Source organism: Scyliorhinus canicula, chromosome 8, assembly GCF_902713615.1.
Source record: "Scyliorhinus canicula chromosome 8, sScyCan1.1, whole genome shotgun sequence".
NCBI classification, from domain to species: Eukaryota; Metazoa; Chordata; class Chondrichthyes; order Carcharhiniformes; family Scyliorhinidae; genus Scyliorhinus; species Scyliorhinus canicula.
This window is the reverse complement of record NC_052153.1, coordinates 154,628,713-154,652,070: the sequence shown is the minus strand read 5'-3', so window position 1 is coordinate 154,652,070 and position 23,358 is coordinate 154,628,713. Positions and strand designations below refer to the sequence as shown.

Here is a 23,358-nt window from a genome sequence, read left to right as displayed (position 1 = left end):
TCTCCCCGTATTCATACTGCACCCCCTTGCCCTATGCAGCTGTCCTACTGCCCTCCCCGTCACCAACCTATCAATTGTTTCCTCCTCACCAATCACTCCGTGGTGGGCACCCTCGAGTACACCCTATGTACCCCAACTATCTTGTTCATTAGCCGTTCATATTCCTCCCTCCTTTCCCTATCCACATGTACCTTGAATGAGCTAATCTCCCCTTGGACCACCGCTTTTAGTGCTTCCCAGAATATGCGCCCCCCCGCCCCCATTTTGTTTCAATTCTACATAACCTTTAATCAGAGCCCGAACTTCACCGCAAAACCCTTCATCTGCCAACAACCCCGAATCGAGCCTCCACCCTGGCCTCTGCTCCCATCCCATTGTTGGAGATTCGGCTTAGATTGGGTTGGGAGCAGAGGTCGGGGTGAAGGCTCGATTCGGGGTTGTTGGCAGATAAAGGGTTTTGCGATAAAGTGCGGGGTTTCGTTGCGTAGAGCACGCCAAACCTGATGTGTCGTCAATGTAACACCGCCTTGGCCCTGTTGAACCCCGTACGCCGTTTTGCCAGTTCAGCTCCAATGTCCTTGTATATTCGGACCTTGATCCCCTCTATTCGCAGTTCCACTTCTCCCTGGCCCACTGCAAGATCTTGTCTTTCACCACAAACTTGTGGAGTCTCACGATCACTGCCTGCAGCGGCTCCCCAGGTCTTGGCTTCTACCTCAGAGACCTGTGCACTCTGACCACTTCAGGGGCCTTGTCCACACCCCTTCTGACACCAGCCCCGCCAGATCCTCGAAACGTACCTTGTGGCACTTGGACCGTCCACTCCTTCAGGTAGGCCAACTGTTTTCAGATTCTGCCTCCTCTACCTGTTTTCCTGCTCCTCCACCGTTGCTCTCAACGTCTTGCAAAGGTCTCCTAAGAGCCCCATCTCCGCCTCCAGTGCTACCACTCTAGTACCCTCTTGATCTCTCAGATCTACGACCCCTAAGCCTCCAGACCTTTTTCCACCCTCACCATTGAACCCTTCAGCGGTGCGACAGCCCCTTCGATCGATCCTCCTGCATCTTCCTCTGCCGGCAGAACTCTTCCTTAATGAAAGCCATCAACTGTTCCATCTGGGGTTTTCCAACTTGCACTGACCCTTCACTCGTCGCCATCTTTCCACTGGCTGCTGCGCCACAGGTCTCTTCCAACTCCTTGGCCCGATCTTTCACTTTCTGCCGGATTTTCTAACCAGCAGACGTGCCATTCCCGGGGGAACCTCTCCTCCGATCGTTTTCCCGTCAAAGTTGCACCCGGTTTCGGGTAATAAGGTCTTTTCTACACCTTGAAGCAGGAGCTGCCCTGTGTGCAACCACTCGCGCCATAGCTGCCACCAAAGTCATCAGTCAGTGTATCATTGAATGGTGGAGCAGAACATAGAACATAGAACAGTACAGCACAGAACAGGCCCTTCGGCCCTCAATGTTGTGCCGAGCCATGATCACCCCACTCAAGCCCACGTATCCACCCTATACCCATAACCCAACAACCCCCCCCCCTTAACCTTACTTTTATTAGGACACTATGGGCAATTTAGCATGGCCAATCCACCTAACCCGCACATCTTTGGACTGTGGGAGGAAACCGGAGCACCCGGAGGAAACCCACGCACACAGGGGGAGGACGTGCAGACTCCACACAGACAGTGACCCAGCCGGGAATCGAACCTGGGACCCTGGAGCTGTGAAGCATTTATGCTAACCACTTGTTGGGCTAACTGGCCTACTAATGCCTACTAATTATGGTCTTACCTCTGCTGGTCTACAAAATCTCCATTTAAGAAAATACATTATTATTTTGTGTAGGTTACGGAACTAATGTATTGTTTTTATGGAGTAATATTTGAGGAAATATTAAATGTTAGCTATCTTAACTGAAACTTGCATGCTCTTGTGTTCATCTAGTTCACTTCTCATGACCTGTCAATCTTTTCCACAGCCCCATGAATTTGACGAATGTCGCTTTGATATCAGTGTGAATGACAGTGTGTGGTACCTCCGTGCTCAAGACCCAGACCATAGACATCAATGGATAGAGGCTATTGAACAACACAAGGTAAAATGAGAATTCCGAAGTTTTAATCACAGATTTAATGTTCTGAATTAAAAATAAGATGAGTGACCGATTTTTGAATTTTACATTTTGATTAGCTAAAATTTTATTCAACTTCCGTATTTGTGCAGTTGTTAACTACTCCCCCCCCCCCCCCCCCCCCCCCCCCCCCCCCCCCCCCCCCCCAAGAAAAAAAACTGGGGCTGAAGTACAGCGCCAACTTTGAATGAATTTTAACAACCCAGAAAGTGACAATTTAGTGAAGCAGCCATGGTTAGTTGAATTTTTAGTTGACTGATTTGGAAGTGCCTTCTGATTATTTAGCTAGTAGAAGTCATTGAATAAACTGTTACATGGAGTACTGTGAGCAGTTCTGGGCACCACACTTTAGGAAGGATATATTGTCCTTGGCGGGAGTGCAACGTAGATTTGAAAAAGTGAGACCTGGACTACAGGGATTAAGTTATGAGGGTCGGTTACACATATTAGGCCTGTTTTCACTAGAATTTAGAATGTTAAGGGATGATCTGATCAAAGTCTTCAAGTTATTAACAGGAAAAGACAGGGTAGATAAAGATAACATATTTCCACTGATTGGGTATTATGAAACTAGGGGCATAGTCTAAAAATTAGGACCAGACTGTTCAGGAGAGGTTTGGAACTCTTCCCCCACAAACAGCAGTTGAAGATAGAACAGGGATGGGCAGATTTTTTTTCAGCAGAGATATTAAGGGATATGGGCCAAAGGCGAGAGAAGCAAACTTTGCTGTTTCTATGCCAAAATACATTGGCCTGAAGAACAAGCAGTTTTAGCATATAAACCAGGAAGACTTTACATGCACTTTCTCATAACTGCTGCCATATTGTGTTGCGCCTAACAAATACTTACCATTATAAATACAAAAACGTTAGAAGATATTAAAAGGGGGGGATTTATGTGGAAAGTGTTTTTCCCACATTTTTGTTCCTTTTTAAATGCTTAAATATTGAAGTCGAAGTGGGATTAAATTGAATTGCCTCTTTCAAAGAGTCAGTATAGACATGGCTTAATGAATGGCCTTCTCTTTGCTGTAAGGTTCTATGATTTAAGTTTAAAAATTAACTTTGGAAGTTGGTGGATGGGAGTGAAATCTAATTTAACTTCTAAACCCCAATTTTCCTCTTTTCTCTATCCCCTTCTGAAGCCTGCCAAGAATGTCACTATCCATTTAAGCCCTGATCACGTTCCTGCTCCTGCTACCAGAAGTTGTATCAAACTCAACCTGGGTCATTGATTCCTCTGATTTCCCTTCACTCTACTGTGGATATACACATCGTCCCAAGTTGGCATGACGTTGCAGATTCATGGAAAATCCCTTCCTGTTGAGCAGCTGCCTGCAGTATAAAAGTAATCATGACGATAAATTAGAAATCTCACTTGGAGGCCACTGATTTAAAGCAGGATACTTGTTAAGTATGAGAGTGCAGTTTAAAAAAAATAAATTTAGAGTACCCAATTCATTTTTTTCCAGTTAAGGGGCAATTTAGTGCAGCCAATTCACCTAGCCTGCACATCTTTGGCTTGTGGGGGCGAAACCTGCGCAAACGTGGAGAGAATGTGCAAACTCCACACGGTCAGTGACCCAGAACCGGATTGAACCTGGGACCTCGGCGCCGTGAGGCAGCTGTGCTAACCACTGTGCCACCGTGCTGCCGTCGGTCTCCTTTTCTAGAGGAAATGGCAATGGTGAGTCTTGAGATTCTGGCAGAATTTAGTCATCTCTTCACCATGCTGGGTAACAGTTAAAGGAGCTACATCCAATTATATTAAATCTCACCCCACAAACTTAAAGGACATTGTGTGAAGAGATGGCAGCTGAATGTAAGTATTCTTTAGAAAGTGTCTGTGTAAACAGTAATGCTAAAAGGAGCCATGTCATCTTGCTCAGAGCATGCCTTTGTTCTGTTCTACGGAATTGTCTCAGTGGACTAAATTACCTACTCCTGTTTCCTTGTTATCAGAAGCTATTCCACTGTTAAAATAGTGGAAAGGTTTTTAGGCTTTTATTCAGCAGTTACCAAGTCGTTGGAATCGCAGGTGGTCAAGGGCGGTTGCTTGAGTAGTCTATTTGTAACTGATGCATTAAGCAGCTTGATATTATGTCGACAGTCCATCTTTAACAAGTGCATGTTCCTCTGAAATAGGTATGGACATGTGAAGTCCTTAGACTGTTGATAAACATCTCAGAAGATAGCTTGTCAGACTAATGATTGTAGAGGTTTTTCTATCCATCAAAGGACAATTAGACCACTAAATTTGATCATCTTCACAGTAAGAATGTAATTGTCATTGTCAACTGCTCTGTAGGAGTGGCAGTTCTCTTCCAGTTCTGGCACTGATCTTTCAGCTTTACAATACAAACTCTATATGGAAGGCAGTTTGATCTTGCTTGATGAGCTATTCCAGGAGTTCTCAAGCAGGAGTCCATAGAAGATTTTAAGGGATGTGCCGATGTGTGAGCAAAAGTATTACATTTGTGTCTTAAAATGTGACTGTAGCGTTCTCGAATCAGCACAGCCCTACAGTGTGCATGGGATAGTCATGAGGTTAACGTATTATGCTTTATTCAACATTCTGGTGAAAGTTGGGGCATTTTTAATGTATCTTGGTTCTTGAGATGTGGACAGCGCTGGCATTTATGCCCATCTCTGAAAATGGAAAATTTAACACGCTCTGACATGACTGAATACTTTCTATCTTTTATATAAGGTGTAATAGAGCTTATTCAGTGGGAGCAAGATAAATTGCAAAATAGGAAGAGTTATCGTAAAAGCACATAATAAACCAAACATGAACATATTTTCAGTCTTCAAACATCATAACCCACAGTGGTGAAACAGGACTTCCTCCATGAAGTTCAACTGCAGGACTGAAGAATTTGAAGAGGTGGCGATGTGATCAAAAAGACAAAGCTGCTATAAAGCACCTCCAACACCAACTAACAGTGGCAGCGGTGTGTACTATCTATAAGATAGAACATAGAACAGTACAGCACAGAACAGGCCCTTCGGCCCTCGATGTTGTGCCGAGCAATGATCACCCTACTTAAACCCACGTAACCCGTATCCCAACAATCCCCCCATTAACCTTACACTACGGGCAATTTAGCATGGCCAATCCACCTAACCCGCACATCTTTGGACTGTGGGAGGAAACCGGGGGAAACCCACGCACACACGGGGAGGACGTGCAGACTCCACACAGACAGTGACCCAGCTGGGAATCGAACCTGGGACCCTGGAGCTGTGAAGCATTGATGCTAACCACCATGCTACCGCGAGGCCCCTACCGCGATGTACTGCAGCAACTCACCAATGCTCTTTTGACAGCACCTTCCAAACCAATGATCTCTCTCTCTCTCTTTTCTACACATCATACCACATGGATTGCTGCCGCTCAAGAAAGCAGCTTGCCATCACCACCTTGGGCAATAAAAATGCTGGCCAAGCCAGCAGCACCCATGTCCCATGAAATAATTTTTAAAAATTAACCTTGCAGGATTAACCATGGGAAAGTCAGTTTTATTTGCACTGAAGTGGAGATATTCCTTGATCGCAGTGTGTAATTTGTGCATATCTGTCCAATAAGTCTTTGACACTATCTAAATTACTGACGTTTAATTGCCAAACATGAAATATATAAGAACAAGCAACGTTTGCTTTTGTATAAATATTGTACACTTGCTCAGGGAGTCTGGGATTATAATTTGAGAGGCATGGAGGAAGTTTCAAGCAAAGAGATTGAGAACCCCATAGCTATTCAGTTCACTAGCTGTTTGTGTGGTGCAGTGACAACTGACAACTGAACACGTATTCTGTTCGGAGTTCTACAGCCAAACTCCTTAAATCTGGTTATTTGAGAGACAATTTAAATGTTACATGATTGAACTTTACCTTTGAAGATATAACACTCTTCAAAAATTATCAAATGTTGAGGGTTCAGTTTTGCAGTACAGGGCTGAAACTGGAGCAGAAAGTAGAGCTTCAACCTTGCTAGGAAGTCTAATATTGGCACTTTATCAAACGCTTTTTGGAAATTCATGTGTGCAACGTCAACCATCTCTAACTTCATTATAACTCTAAATCAAGCTAGTCAGCTTAATTTGTCTTTACCAAATACTTGCTGGCTTTTAAAAATTAGTCTACAATTGTCTAAGTCAACGTATTGTAAAAGAATCTCGAAGAGATACATGAGGCATTACAATGCCTCACAAACACATTCAACAAAGTTTAATATCCAATCAAAGTATGCAGTATGTACACTTTTCCCATTTTAATCCTCCCGCCCTGTGACAATGAGCTCCACGAATATAGTCATGAACGGCCTCAACCATACCTCAAAGCCCTCCTATAACCCTCTTAGGGCAAATTTGATTTTCCACAACATGAGAAATTGGTACAGATTCCTTCTCTTCCACCCAGCCATTCTGAGACCCCCAGCAGCATAGCCGACCTCCATTTCAAAAGTATCCATCGCCGGGCAATCAGAGAGGCATGGGCCACGACATCGGCCCCCTTCCACTCTAGCAGCTTTGGCACCTCCGACATGCCAAAGATCGCCACCATATGGTCCGGCTTCACCTCAACCCCTAGAATCCTTGATGGGGTACCGAACACCGCCTCCGAAAAGTTCTCCAACTCCTCACACCCCCAGACCATGAGAGCATATTTCACCGGCCCCTTCCCACACATCTCTCACCCGTCTGCTACCACCGGAAAACAAAACACTCTTCTGAGTCCGAGTCATGTGGACCCTGTGCACCAGCTGAAATTGTAGCAAACTCATTCTTGTGCTAGGAGGTTGAGTTCACACACCACATTACCTCACACCAAAGTCCCCATCCTATCTCCCTCCTACCACTTCCACTTGGTCCTTCAACACCGACATTTGACCCAGTTTAAAGTGCCTCCTCAGCTGGTTCCAGATTTTTATAGACTACAAGACTACTCCAACCGTACCCAGTCCTCCCCCTCCAACCGTACCCAGTCCTCCCCCTCCAACCGTACCCAGTCCTCCCCCTCCAACCGTACCCAGTCCTCCCCCTCCAACCGTACCCAGTCCTCCCCCCCCAACCGTACCCAGTCCTCCCCCTCCAACCGTACCCAGTCCTCCCCCTCCAACCGTACCCAGTCCTCCCCCTCCAACCGTACCCAGTCCTCCCCCTCCAACCGTACCCAGTCCTCCCCCTCCAACCGTACCCAGTCCTCCCCCTCCAACCGTACCCAGTCCTCCCCCCTCCAACCGTACCCAGTCCTCCCCCTCCAACCGTACCCAGTCCTCCCCCTCCAACCGTACCCAGTCCTCCCCCTCCAACCGTACCCAGTCCTCCCCCTCCAACCGTACCCAGTCCTCCCCCTCCAACCGTACCCAGTCCTCCCCCTCCAACCGTACCCAGTCCTCCCCCTCCAACCGTACCCAGTCCTCCCCCTCCAACCGTACCCAGTCCTCCCCCTCCAACCGTACCCAGTCCTCCCCCTCCAACCGTACCCAGTCCTCCCCCTCCAACCGTACCCAGTCCCCCCCCTCCAACCGTACCCAGTCCTCCCCCTCCAACCGTACCCAGTCCTCCCCCTCCAACCGTACCCAGTCCTCCCCCTCCAACCGTACCCAGTCCTCCCCCTCCAACCGTACCCAGTCCTCCCCCTCCAACCGTACCCAGTCCTCCCCCTCCAACCGTACCCAGTCCTCCCCCTCCAACCGTACCCAGTCCTCCCCCTCCAACCGTACCCAGTCCTCCCCCTCCAACCGTACCCAGTCCTCCCCCTCCAACCGTACCCAGTCCTCCCCCTCCAACCGTACCCAGTCCTCCCCCTCCAACCGTACCCAGTCCTCCCCCTCCAACCGTACCCAGTCCTCCCCCTCCAACCGTACCCAGTCCTCCCCCTCCAACCGTACCCAGTCCTCCCCCTCCAACCGTACCCAGTCCTCCCCCTCCAACCGTACCCAGTCCTCCCCCTCCCACTCACATCATCGTCTCTCCGTCTCCACATTTATTGTTTAATAGTAACACAAGAAGATCGGGAGAGCCAGTCCCCCTTCCCGCCTCTGCCTTTGCACAAAGCCTTCTTCACCTGTGGCACCTTCCCTGCCCCCACAAATTCCAAAATTAATGCATTCACCATCTGAAAAAAGGGCGAAAAATCGGGAGGGACTGAAACACAAACCGAAATCTTGCCAGCACAGAATCACAGAGAATCCCAGAATCCCTACAATGCTGAAGGAGGCCTCTGAGTCTGCACCGACCCTCTGAAAGAGCACCGCCCAAGCCCAGTTCCCAGCCCTATCCCAATAACCCTTGAACCTAACCTACACATGCCTGGACACTCGGGCGATTAAGCATGGCCAATCTACTTCACCTGCACATCTTGTCATATGAGAGATTGACTCGGTTTGGATTGTTCTCGCTGGAGTTTAGAAGAATGGAGTTCATAAACCATTCCAGACAGAGATGAGACATTTCTTCACCCAAAGAGTGGTGAGCTTGTTGAATTCATTACCACAGGAAGTACTTGATGCTAAAACATTGAATATATTCAAGAGGCGGCTAGAGATCGTACTTGGGGGTGAATAGGGTCAAAGGTTATGGGGAGAAAGCAGCATTAGGCTATCAAGTTGTATGATCAGCCATGATCGTGGTAAATGGCGGACCAGGCTCGAAGGGCCAAAAGACCTTCTCTTGCTCCTATCTTCTATGTTTCTTTGGACTGTGGGAGGAAACTGGTGTACCTGGAGGAAACTCACACAGACACGGGGAGGAAGTACAAACTCCACACAGATATTCACCCAAGGCCGGAATTAAACCTGGGTCCAGCTGAGGAGGCACTTTAAACTGGGCCACATGTTGGTGTTGATGCCATTGTGTGGGAATTACAAGTTCAAGCCGGGAGCTGTGAGGCAGCAGTGCTTGCCACTGTGTTGCCCACTTATTTTGCTGAAAAAGCCACAAACCTCTCCAGTAAGCCCATAATTTTGCCCATACTTTCCAGCGGATCAAACATGAACAATAAATAACAAGTCATCAACGTCGACACCCGGTGCTCCCTGCAGCCCCCCTCACAATTCGCCGCCATTCAGCCGAAGCTCAATGCATCCCAAGGTCTCAATTGTTAATGCAAACAACAGTGCTGACAGCAGGCTCCCCTGCATCGTCCCGCTATACAACCCACAATACCTCGAGTTTGTCTCATTTGTTCACACACTTGCCATGGGGGTGCAAACAACAACTGGATCTCTGGTACAAACCTCAGCCCAAACCCTCAAACCGATACCTCCACTCTACCCGATCAAAGGACTTCTCTGGGCCCATGGACGCGATCATCTCCGGCACCTGGCCCCCTGACAGGATCATAATTACATTAGCAACCTTCTAATATTACGCGAGAGCTACCTCCCCTTCACAATGCCCGTTTTGTCCTCCAAAACCACCTCTGGCACACACCCCTCCACCCTTCTCGCAAGTATCTTTGCCAGGACTTTAACATCCATGTTTAGCAGCCAGATGGGCCTATAGGACCCGCACTGCAAAGGAATCTTCTTGTTTTTTGAGATCAACGGAATTGACGCCTACGCCAACGTAGCTGGTGTGTGAGGTGGCCTTGACCAGACCAGAAGGAAGGGAGCAAGCAAGGAACAGCCTTTTCCACCACTTCACGAAACATACCAAAAACGTGGGAGGCAACTCCGTCACAAACTGCTTATAAAATTCTGCCGGCAAGCCATCCGGTCTCAGTGCCTTCCCCAACTGCATCAGACCAGTGCACTCCATCACTTCCTTTAGCCCTAATGGCTCCTCCAGCACCTGCCTCTTCCCCATCTCCAGCTGCAGGAAGTCCAGTCCATCCAAAAACCGACTGACCATTTATTTGCTCTCGGTAAAATCTCACTGCAGTGCAGTGTATGACCACACAAGGCTAATGTAGAAGCCGATGGTCTTCCTTGCGTTTCTGGGGCAGTTTGCAGCTGGGGGCAGTTTGAAACAGTCCTGTTTCTGAAGTGAAGTTTTCAGTTTAATTTCCGATCCAAAATCATGTTCGTGTTGTATCTGTCCAATTCAGATATTTCAACCAGCTCTTCAATTAAAGTTTACCCAGGTGTCTTTATTTATGAGTAGAACAAAGTAGTACACAGATATAATGCAACACACTTTATTAAATATAGTTAACCCATAAATTGCCCACTGTACACACAAGAAGCACCCAGGATTTGACTATACTTCCTGTAAAGGTGATTTGGTAAGCTGCAGATCCGATCCCCGAGTCCCTCTGGTTCCTCTTTGTAAAGGTGATTCTCGCTGGCTGTTCCTTGCTTGCTCCCTTCCTTCTGGTCTGGTCAAGACCACCTCACACACCAAGCTTCGAGTCTTTTGCTCCCAGTCCTTTCTCTCCACGTGTCTGGAATGCCTATTTTTTTTATCCCCCCTGTCGCCACCCACCTCCATGTCCTTCGGCCAATGGAGTCTCAGGAGGCAAGGTCTCTGTGCCCAATGGTCTGGTTGATGACCTGTTGACAGGGTACCAGAGCCCGCCCTGGGAGGTGCACTGATTGCTTGATGGGATCTCAGGAACTGTGGACAATAGGCCAGTGAATTTCAAGTAGGAGCCATAATCACTTGATGGGTTATTCAGGGACTGCTTTAGACAGGCCCTGCAGCTTGTCTGAGTTCTGTATATTCGGATTCTGCAGGCTTCTGCAGACTGTGGTTTTTAAAGCGCCCAATTCTTTAACTTAAGATAGCCAATTTAATCGGCCTTAAAACTCGGCACTGATTATTACTACATTAGGTTTTGAACGAGTGAACATATGTTGTTAAAACTGCAATATTGAGTCTTTTAATCTTTCCAGCGCTTGCACGCAATTCTCCAAATGCTACCAATGGGTGTGAAGATATAATACAAAATAATCCAGAGTTACACCCTTTAGCAAGGTGTCAGGATAGAACTGTCCTTTACAATTTTACATTTACTAATACAGAAGTGCCAACAATGAGTGTGATGTTTTTAAAAGTAACAGTGGAGAATCTATTGTGGTCGTGGCTTGGGCCGCGAGAGTTGGCCATTCTGCAAAAAAATAGGTGGCCGGAATAAAGTTTGCAAAATACTGATTTGTCTGATGACAAACTTGCATATAATTGGCAAATGAAATTCAGTGCAGATAAATGTGAGGAGGACATTATGGTATGAAGAATAGGGAGGTCACATTAATTGCAAGGTATGATTTGAAGTGGGATGTGAAAATGTCTATCACTAAAAATTGCACCACAAGGTTTCATTTCTAGAGAGTGGAATTGAAAAGTAGGGAAGTGATGCTAAATCGATTGAACCTTGGTGAGATGACACTTGATTGAACCTTGGTGAGTACTGCCATCAGTTCTAGTCGCATTATTATAGAAAGGATATACTGTAGAGTCGCATTTACAAGGATAATAGCAGAAAACCCTGGGTGTACAGATCAGGAAAACATGAACAAGCTGTGTTTATTTTCCCTTGGAAAAAAGGAAAGCTCAAGGTTGACCTTAAACAGGCCTTAAAATTATGAAAGGTTTTGACAGTGCATTTGGAAAGAATGTTTCTTCTGGTGGGGAAGAGCAAAATTAGAGACCATCAGTATAGTCAGCAAGAAATCTAATAGGGAATACTGATGAAATATAACCCAAAGAAAATGAAATTCACTACGACAGAGTAGGTGATATGAATATAATAGATTAATTTGAGGGAGAAGAGAATAGACAGGGTCATAGAAACCAAGAATCCTCCAGCGCAGAAGGAGGCCATTTGGTCCAATGAGTCTGCACCAACCCTCTGAAAGAGCACCCTACCAAAGCTCACGTCCCAGTAACCTCATCTTACAGTTGGACACTAAGAGTCAATTTAGCGTGGCCAATCCATCTAACCTGCACATCTTTGGACTGTGGGAGGAAACCGGAGCATCCGGAGGAAACACAAGCAGACACGGGAAGAACGTGCAAAAAGGTCAGAATTTAACCCGGGTCGCTGGCGCTGTGAAGCAGCAGTGCTCGCTACCGTGCCACCCCAGATGATGAGATTCAGATGAGAAATGATGGTAGGTGATTAGAGTGGAGCATAAATGGGAACATGGATTGGTTGGGCCAAATGACTTATTTCTGTGTAATATATCCTGTGCATCAGAATAACTAGCAATCACAATCTTCACCTTGTCTCCCCAAATCAATATGTTGATACTGCACAGGCTCTGATGGGGTATGGATGATGGGCAAAATAGCTTGTTTCTGTGACAAAATACTTGATTGTTATTTTCATAATCAATAGTCACATGAATTAACTTAGGAAAACCAGGATGAATTACTTAAGGGAAAATCATGTTCAACTGTGGAAAGAGGGATTCCACTTCATGGGACATTGGCATCAGTTTTGGAACCGGGGGCATCTGTACCGTTGGGACGGTCTCCACCTGAACCGATCTGGAACCAGTGTTCTAGCGAAGAGGATAAATAGGGTGGTCAGTAGGACTTTAAACTTCTGAGTTGGGGGGAAGGGAAAGTGAAAGCGACAGGGAGCATGGAGTTAAATGGCAAGATACGCAGGAGGATAACATGTAGGCAGGTGGATTTAAGCTTGATGCAGACTAGGAATTCAACAAAAAGGAAGGATAACTTTGGACATCTAAGGACTTCCAATATCTGTAATGATAAGAAAGTTAGCATTAAGGTACTTTACCTGAATGTTCGTAGCATTTGTAACAAAGTAGACGAACTAATGGCACAGATCATCGTGAATGATTATGATGCGGTAGGCATCACAGAGACATGGCTGCAGGGGGTTCAGGACTGGCAGTTAAACATCCAAGGATATACAACCTATCGAAAAGACAGGGAGGTGGGCCGAGGGGGTGGGGTTGCCTTGTTAGTTAAGAACAAAATTAAATCTATGGCACTAAACGACATAGGGTCGGATGATGTGGAGTCTGTGTGGGTAGAATTGAGGAACCACAAAGGCAAAAAAACCATAATGGGAGTTATGTACAGACCTCCTAACAGTGGTCAGGACCAGGGGCGCAACATGTACCGGGAAATAGAAAAGGCATGTCAGAAAGGCAAGGTCACGGTGATCATGGGGGACTTCAATATGCAGGTGGATTGGGTAAATAACGTAGCCAGTGGATCCAAAGAAAAGGAATTCATGGAATGCTTACAAGATGGCTTTTTGGAACAGCTTGTCATGGAGCCCACAAGGGAGCAGGCTATTCTGGACCTAGTGCTATGTAATGAACCAGACTTTATAAAAGATCTTAAAGTAAGGGAACACTTAGGAAGCAGCGATCATAATATGGTTGAGTTCAGTCTGCAGTTTGAAAGAGAGAAGGCAAAATCGGATGTAATGGTGTTACAGTTAAATAAAGGTAATTACGAGGGCATGAGAGAGGAACTGGCGAAAATCGACTGGAAGCAGACCCTAGTGGGGAAGACAGCAGAGCAAAAATGGCAGGAGTTTGTATGCATAATTGAGGACACTGTACAGAGGTTCATCCCCAAGAAAAGAAAGATTATCCGGGGAGGGATTAGACAGCCATGGCTGACAAAGGAGGTCAGGAAATGTATCAAAGAAAAAGAGAGATCCTATAAAGTGGCCAAAAGCACTGGGAAATCAGAAGATTGGGAAGGCTACAAAAACAAACAGAGGTTAACAAAGAGACAAATAAGGAAGGAGAGGATCAAATATGAAGGCAGGCTAGCCAGTAATATAAGAAATGATAGTAAAAGTTTCTTTCAATACATAAGAAACAAACGACAGGCCAAAGTAGACATTGGGCCAATTCAAACTGATTCCGGAAGGCTAGTGATGGGAGACGAGGAAATGGCTGGAGAACTTAATAAGTACTTTGCGTCTGTCTTCACAGTGGAAGACATGAGTAATATCCCAAAAATTATAGAGGGTCAGGGGGCTGAGTTGAGTATGGTTGCCATTACAAAAGAGATGGTGCTAAAAAAGCTAAAAGGTCTTAAAATTGACAAATCTCCTGGCCCCGATGGGCTACACCCTAGAGTTCTGAGGGAGGTGGCTGAAGAAATAGCGGAAGCGTTGGTTGAGATCTTTCAAAAATCACTGGAGTCAGGGAAGGTCCCGGACGATTGGAAGATCGCTGTTATAACCCCCTTGTTCAAGAAAGGATCAAGACAAAAGATGGAAAATTATAGGCCAATTAGCCTAACCTCGGTTGTTGGTAAAATTCTAGAATCGATCGTTAAGGATGAGATTTCTAAATTCTTGGAAGAGCAGGGTCAGATTAGAACAAGTCAACATGGATTTAGTAAGGGGAGGTCGTGCCTGACGAACCTGTTAGAATTCTTTGAGGAGGTGACAAGTAGGTTAGACCAGGGAAACCCAGTGGATGTGGTCTATCTGGATTTCCAAAAGGCCTTTGATAAGGTGCCACACAGGAGGCTGCTGAGTAAGGTGAGGGCCCATGGTGTTTGAGGTGAGCTACTGGCATGGGTTGAGGATTGGCTGTCTGACAGAAGGCAGAGAGTTGGGATAAAAGGTTCTTTTTCGGAATGGCAGCCGGTGACCAGCAGTGTCCCACAGGATTCAGTATTGGGGCCGCAGCTGTTCACCATATATATTAATGATCTGGATGAAGGGACTGGGGGCATTCTAGCAAAGTTTGCCGATGATACGAAGTTAGGTGGTCAGGCAGGTAGTGCTGAGGAAGTGGGGAGGCTGCAGAAGGATCTAGACAGTTTGGGAGAGTGGTGCAGGAAATGGCTGATGCAATTCAACGTGAGAAAATGTGAGGTCTTGCACTTTGGAAAAAAGAATCCAAGCATAGACTACTTTCTAAACGGTGAGAAAATTCATAATGCCAAAGTACAAAGGGATCTGGGAGTGCTAGTCGAGGATTCCCTAAAGGTAAACATGCAGGTTGAATCTGTGATTAAGAAAGCGAATGCAATGTTGTCATTTATCTCAAGAGGGTTGGAATATAAAAGCAGCGATGTGCTACTGAGCCTTTATAAGGCTCTGGTTAGGCCCCATTTGGAGTACTGTGTCCAGTTTTGGGCCCCACATCTCAGGAAGGACATACTGGCACTGGAGCGTGTCCAGAGGAGATTCACACGGATGATCCCTGGAATGGCGGGTCTAACATATGACGAACGGCTGAGGATCCTGGGATTGTATTCATTGGAGTTTAGAAGGTTAAGGGGAGATCTAATAGAAACTTACAAGATAATACATGGCTTGGAAAGGGTGGACGCAAAGAAACTGTTTCCGTTAGGCGAGAAGACGAGGACCCGTGGGCACAGCCTTAGAATTAGAGGGGGTAAATTCAGAACAGAAATGCGGAGACATTTCTTCAGCCAGAGAGTGGTGGGCCTGTGGAATTCATTGCCGCGGAGTGCAGTGGAGGCCGGGACGCTAAATGGCTTCAAGGCAGAGATAGATAAATTCTTGATGTCGCGAGGAATTAAGGGCTACGGGGAGAATGCTGGTAGGTGGAGTTGAAATGCCCATCAGCCATGATTGAATGGCGGAGTGGACTCGATGGGCCGAATGGCCTTACTTCCACTCCTATGTCTTATGGTCTTAACTAACTAATGAATTTTTTGAACGAGCAGAGAGGGTTGATCAGGGCAATGAGGTTGATGTGATGTACATACATAGACTTCCAAAAGGCATTTGATACAGTTCTATACAGCAAATGTGTGAGCCAAGTTATAGCTCATGGAACAAAAAGGATATAGTTACATGGATATGGAATTGGCTCAGTGGTAGGAAACAGAGTCATGGTTAATGGATACTTTACAGGCTGGACGAAGGTTTGTAGTAGAGTTGCCCAGGGGTCATTGTTGACACCCTTGCTCTTCCTGATCTAGACCTTAGTGTACCCACAATTTCAAAGTTGGCAGATGATACAAAACTCTGAAGCATCGTGAACTGTGAGGAAGTGAGTGTAGAATTTCAAAAGGGCATAGACAAGTTGGTGGAATGGGCGGACATGTAGCTGATCATCACTGCAGACAAATGTGAAATGACTCATTTTGATAGAACATGCAGAGACAGTATAAATTAAGAGAAACAACTAAAGCAGGTGCAGGAGCAGAGGGACCTGGATGTACATGCAAAATGGAGGCAAAACTGATTAATAAACATACACTATCCTGGGCTTTCCAAATAGGGGTATAGAGCACAAGTCCAAGGAGGTTGTGTTGAAATTGTTTGGCCTCAGCTAGTAAATTGCAAATATATTAGAACAAGAACATAGAACATGCAGTGCAGAAGGAAGCCATTCGGCCCATCGAGTCTGCACCGACCCACTTAAGCCCTCACTTCCAGCCTATTCCCGTAACCCAATAACCCCTCCTACCCTTATTTCTTAACTTAAGGACAATTTTTCATGGACAATCCACCTAACCTGCACGTCTTTGGACTGTGGGAGGAAACCGAAGCACCCGGAGTAACCCCACGCAGACACGGGGAGAACGTGCAGACTCCGCACAGACAGTAACCCAGCGGGGAATCGAACCTGGGACCCTGGCGCTATGAAGCCACAGTGCTATCCACTTGCGCTACCCAATTCCGGAATGCTGTGCAGGAATTTTTGCGAGTGCAAAAAGATCCATGAGAATTGAATTGAAATGAATTTGCTGGGTCATGGGGAGAAAGTGGGAGAATGGAACTAAGTGAGCTGCTCATTTGGCGATCCAGTAAAGTCATGATGGGCCAAATGGGCCTCCTGCATTGTAACAATTACATGATTCCGTTAAGAGTTCATTAAAATGTGGAACACTGCTGAATTTTTCCGCATTATTAAACATTAATTGATTTGTACAAGAGAAGATTTGATTCGTATCTCTCTTTACCACAGTTTAGCACAGCTGATTTAGCACAATGGGCTAAACAGCTGGCTTGTAATGCAGATCAAGGCCAGCAGCACGGGTTCAGTACCTGCACCGGCCACCCGAAAAGGCGTCGTAATGTGGTGACTAGGGTCTTTTCACAGTAACTTCATTGAAGCCTACTTGTGACAATAAGTGATTATTATTATTATTATTATCATCATCAACCTAAGCTTATGTGCATTGTTGTAATGATGCAATATAATTTGCATTGCAGCCTTGTGGTTGATATTGACTACAAAAACCATTATTAGTTATGTTGTTCATTCTCACTAGGCTGTAGTTATGAAGCTTTTGGAAATTTGTTGCCTTGATAATTCAAGCCAGAATCATAAATTTGCAATCCAGAACAGCACACTTGTATTTTACCAAGCACACTTCAGTTGTAATAAATAATTGTGCAATTGTTTCTCAATCTTTTACTTCTGGTTGAGAATAGGCTTACTTTTTGTTGTTGTTTACATATTCCCGAAAGTCACATTTTGACAGACATTTGAGTTTTTGAGTCGAGATGGGGAGGGGTTATTGCTTCCTTATGCTCAGGAGCTGCGGAAGGAGTTTGGGAACCAAGACTCTCTTGCCTAAAACATAAAGTCCTTTGGGTGTCGAGTCAGGAGAGAAAAGGAATAGAAGGAGGAAAAGCATTTGAGTTTATCGTTAACCTAACCTAATTCATGGACGTAAGCTCAACTTTGGTCAACTTGTCCATTTAGCCAGGTCTAAAACTGAAAGCTCTTTTGAGAAATAAAATATTGATGTGGATCCTTGGTCGTTCAATGTTGCATCAACCTCCTCAGTAAGAGGTGTTTGTCGACGAGCCTGAGACAGTGGAAAATACGTAGGTGGATTTATGACCAATCTATTAGCTGTTGAGCAGCAGAAGAGCATTGGCTGAAATCCCATTGAACTGTGATCCTTGTGTGATAATTCACTTTCGTATCTCCGAAAATATCAGTTGTATTAAAGTTACTTGATATAGCAATGTTGAAACTGACAGAAAATGTAAGGTAGAAAAATTAATTCTCCTGCGTCGTTATTGGGAAAGAGTGGGCAAATATCCTAGACTAAATTCACCGTATTCTACCTGAAACATTTTCCTCACTCTTCAGCGCAAAAGCTGGCATCATTTCGTCTGGTTTGTGGCTCTGACATGTCAAATTCACCAAGGCTGATGCCAAACAAAATTGCAAACTGATGAATAGACGTGCCAGGGTTTATTTCCAGTCACTGACCATTAGTAACCTTTGGCTGTATTGGCTTGTATTCGTATGCAAGTATGGAACAGTGCCCTCTAATGGTTCCATAGTGTCCCAGTAAGGGGAAATGTTTTCTAGTTTTGTATTACCACAAGGTACAGAGCCTCTTGAGTATGGCACATTATTATGTAAAATGTGAAGGGCAAAACCACTGAACCTATTCCAAATACTTACAGTTTTAAATGAAATATATATGAACAAGGACCATGTTAACAGAGCAACATGACCAAGATCATGCTTGATAGCTTTGCATGATGCTGCACATCAGCATCATTTCCCCCCACAAAATTATACCGTTGATCCAAAACCTAATATTTGGTTGTAAAGTTTTCTCACGTATGATAGATTTTCCCTACTGTTCTATAATACCTGTGTCTAGCAGCCTGCAGTGAGTACCAGCATGAAGTAGGGAAGACTATTATATGCTGACAATGAAACACGGGCTAAATTATTTTCAAGAGATGAACAATCTTACTTCAGAAATTATAGCTTGAATACAATAGCGCTGTGTCAACTGCTTATTGGTTTAGCTGGGGTTTAGCACAGTGGGCTACATAGCTGGCTTGTAATGCCGAACAATGCCAGCAACGTGGATTCAATTCACGTACCGGCCTCCCCGAACAGGTGGCGGAATGTGGCGACTAGGGGCTTTTCACAGTAATTTCATTGAAGCCTACTTGTGACAATAAGCGATTCGTTCAAAGTTACTGAATTCAAAATATTTGGCATCAAATTTCCCCTCTGCTGTGTTTTCCTTATTGCTGAAAAGCAAAATGTTGCTGAAGCTTTTCATCTTGTACTCACCTGGTGAAATGCAAGAATTGAAATTTCAAACACATTTCATACTACAGGAGAAAGTGTTGCTTGGTTAGCATATCAACTCTGGCTTAGGTGTAACCTAATGGGGTAGTATATGTTTCACAATCTAGCGGGTAATTCAAAAAAGGAGCAATTCTTGAATATGTTCCTTGTGTTTGTGGAGAGCAGCCCCTTGAGTCTGAATGTATGGCACCAGCAGGCGCATATGAGCCACATTTGCATGCTCGACTGATTTCCTTAAATTTATTGTCAATGTGGCTATTAGCACACTCAGGATTGCCCAAGTGCTGCTCAATCGGCGAATCCCATCTAACGTTGGATGCTTTGTTTTGGGATTTGCAAGTGCGTGCTGATTGAGTACAGCCTGTACTCTGCCTATTAAGACCAGTCGCAGAAACATTATGTTTGATTCGATTAGCGAATTGCTGGGACATATCTGGCATTGCACTATCACTAAAATTCGTACACACTTGCTCAATTGTTTGGTGGGCAGAACATTTTATTGGACTGACAGCTGCATCCTGTTCGTGGAGAATAGCATTCACATAGCCACTGCATAATAGCAACATGAAACTGCTAGCTTAACATGTCATGCACATTTTTTCACTTGAATTAACTGGGAGCATGGGGATCCAATGGCTTCACATTGCTTTCTATATGGCAACTCCTTGGCGAACAGAGTTAACTTGCTAACCAATTAGTTTTTTTTTTCCCCTGTAGTGAAAAATGGTGTTCACTTGAAATTTGGCATTCTTTTCAGCAGTATTTAAGTTCTGTACTTCCAAGTGACTACTTGTTATTTGTTATTTAATTAGCATTTTTTCAGTGCAAAAGCAGATTTGTATTGGTCAGGAGTCTGAAGATATTTTGCATTTGTAGCTTAATGGATCCTCCTGTCTGTTTGCATCCAGAGACATGGGACATGGCAAGATTTTTTGATATACGTGGAATTATGCTAAGCCCGACTTCACTCCATCTTTTATACTTATCAATCGAACCTGTGCCGAAACATGTTTTGGATTATTGTAATGGCTCTGTCCTAAATGCATTAATTTCCTTCAATGCGGCTGGTTCAAAATGTGAAAGTATGCTTCAAATTTGAGGAACAGCAAAATACGTAGGCAATACAACGGTACAGTGGTTAACACTGCCTCACAACGCCAGGGACTCGGGTCAATTCTGGCTTTGGGTGACTGTGTGGAGTTTGCACTTTCTCCCTGTGTATTCGTGGGTTTCTTCCGGGTACTCCGGTTTCCTCCCACAGTCCACAGGTTCGGTGGATTGGCCATACTAAATTGCCCCTTGGTGTCAAAAGATTAGGTGGGGTAATAGGGTTGCAAGGAAAGTGTGGTGCAGTGGACTGAGATAGGTGTTCTATCAGAGAGTTGGTGCAGACTTGATGAGCCTAATGGCCTCCTTCTGCAATGTAGGGATTCTAAATCATTCTTGTGCTCAGAAACCTTGAACTTTAGTTCCATTTATTTGAAAATGTTTTTATGACTTTTGTATGGCAAGTTGAAAGTTTCCACGATCGCGTGGTTATGGCTAGGTGGCTTGAAACTTTGCATTCCACTTTTAAATAGTAAAGTTATTGTTTTAATTTCGCACTTTACTGGGGTGCCAATTAATTTCTGGTTTCTTATAAAGGGTGTGTGACTGTGTGAAACCAGAAATTATTCTGTTGTGTGCAAATCCAATTTGCAGGAAATATAGTAATCAATTTACGTTGGTAACATGGACACAAAATGCATATAATCTGGGGTATGATTTTCTGATTATAACCACCCAAGATATTTCACCCCTTTATCATTTTGTTTACAGTCGTTTGGACACCAATCTGAAGGTAATGTAGCTCTTAATTGTTGAACATGCCCAGTATCCCATATGTCCAATGTTCGGACCGAGATAATCCCAACAATTTGTAAGGCTGATGTAAGACTACTAATCACAGGAGTGATGACAGTGACCTGGTGTCTTTTATGGGAAAACAAACTTTTATTTAAACAGTTTAACAGTTAAAACAGATCGGGAAGGTAGTGGTATTGTCGCTTGTAGTAATCCATAGACCCAGAGTTATTCTTTGGGGACCCGGGTTCAAATCCTGCCATGGCAGATGGTGAAATTTGAATTCAGTAATAGAAAAGCTGGAATTAAAAGTCTTAAGATGACCATGAAACCATTGTCGATTGTTGTAAAAACCCATCTGGTTCACTCATCTGTAATCCTTATCTGGTCTGGCTTACATGTGACTTCAGATCCACAGCAATGTGCTTGTCTCTTAACTGCCCTCATGGATGGGCAATAAATGCTGGTCCAACCAGTGTTGCCCATATTTCATGAACACATTTTTAAAAAGTTTTAAAATAGAAGGAGAAAACTTTGACTCACTGTCTACACCTGGCAGAGTATATTCCAATTTAGCAACCCAAAACAGTTATAAATAAAGTTAACAATCAGAGTTACTTGTTTCTCTGCAGACCTTTGGAGAGAGACCCTTTCAGCAACAACCTGAAAATCCTTCTGTCTTGACAAACTAAAATCCTATGGCAAACTGCCAAAACTACAGACAGACCTGGCTCCCCCATTAATTAGAATATTTGTATCCTCGGCATAAGGCATTCTCTAGTTTTCTCTCACTAATATATCCCTGTTTAGATAAGACTAAACACAATCCCTCAAATCATCTACACCCCATGGAACCTTTTAAGCATAAACAATATTCCATTAACCATCTATATGTAAACAAGTAAATGGTTACAATCAATGATCACCTCACCTTTACGACCCCTTGGTCACGGCTTTAGCAAACATACTGCCTGTGTATGTTTTTGAAGCCAGGATTTTTAATGGCATCACCACAACAGAAGATAATATAAAACAGTTTTCTGCATTCATTACACCAAAAGATGTCTGTAGACTGCATTAAATTCCGTTCAACTTAAATTTAAAACAGTTAATTGAGTTAGCATCTCTTAAGTGTTTGTAAGCTTAACCAAATTAAAAGGAAAGATAGAAGTAGGTCACTAACTATAGAGAAGGGAACCAAAAGTACACTCTTGGTATTCCTTGGACTGAAAAACAGCATACACGGAGGATGATGAGAAAATTATTTTTTCCTTCCTGACAGGAAGAAAAATAGTGAAGGAAAGAAAATGAAATTTAGTGTACACATTTATACCACATGGGTGGGTCGTACATATAATCAAAATCACAGCTTGCATTTATCTTTCCATTTTGCTGAAATATGCCCCTTTATTTTAGGTAAATTAAAGAGTTAAGAAACCTTTTTGGAATATTTTTGGATGTCTAATAAAAAGTATGTGATCCTACACTGTTGCTTTACTATTACTTCAAACAAAACACTTCTACCCCCTTTGCGCCTCCCCTGAAGGCAGTGACATTTGCTGAGTCTGAGGGTATTGCTGCTTTCACACAACCTTACCAAAATGATGAGTGCAATTCAGCCGATTGTTTATTTATGGGAAGCCATCTCCATTAAAATAATCCTGCTTTCTCTCCTGAGCCATTCCCTGATCATTCCTCTCCCCAATTCAATTGTGGAAATGTTACTAATAAAGCATAGACAGAGGTTCAAATCTGTGACTTTGGTTAATGTGACTGAGCACTAGTTTAAGCATTTACCACTATCCGCGTGAACTACTTTTCCATCTCCAACTCCCCGATCCTGTCTAGAGTCCCTGGCTGCCTCCTGAATCCATTCTCATCTTTCCAAACACCGTCAATTAATCCCTCACAAATGATATCCTTTGTGACTATGCAAAAAGTAAACCTTCCATCCTCATTCTTCCTGACCAGTTTACAGCCTTTGCTGACACCATCCTCATCCAGCCTGTTTTCACCATCGTCTGGCTGGGCTGGGACTGCTATCATGTGCTTCCATTCTCATTTATCTCATCGAAGCCAGTGAATCACTTAAAATAGCTCTTTGCTCAGCTCTTGCACTGTTCCACTGATGTCCCGAAGGATCTATACTTGGCTGCTTCCTAGTTCTCATCGACATGCTGCCTCTCAGAAACATCATCAAAACGCATGGCTCCAATTCACATGTACCGATGACACCCAGCTCTACTTCACTACTATTTCTCTTGACTCCTCGACGGATGCTAAATTATCAGACTGTTTATCTATCAGTCCTGGATGAACAGATATTTCCTCCATTAAACATCGGGAAGACTGGAGCCGTTCTTTTCAGCTCCCACTAAATTATATTCCCTGGCTACCTAATTAGTCCCTCTTCTTGGCAACAACCTGAGTTT

The 23,358-nt window shown here is 44.4% G+C and overlaps 1 protein-coding gene across 6 annotated transcripts in view; it reads left to right on the top strand.

Annotated features, from left to right (window-relative positions):
- LOC119970604 (ceramide transfer protein) overlaps positions 1-23,358 on the top strand; it is a 179,923-nt gene that overhangs the window by 55,251 nt on the left and 101,314 nt on the right. For all 6 annotated transcript variants that reach the window (XM_038805494.1, XM_038805497.1, XM_038805500.1 and 3 more), the window contains exon 3: positions 1,981-2,097. In XM_038805494.1, coding sequence (XP_038661422.1) covers positions 1,981-2,097 — 117 coding nt within the window. The remainder of the gene's footprint in view (positions 1-1,980; positions 2,098-23,358) is intronic.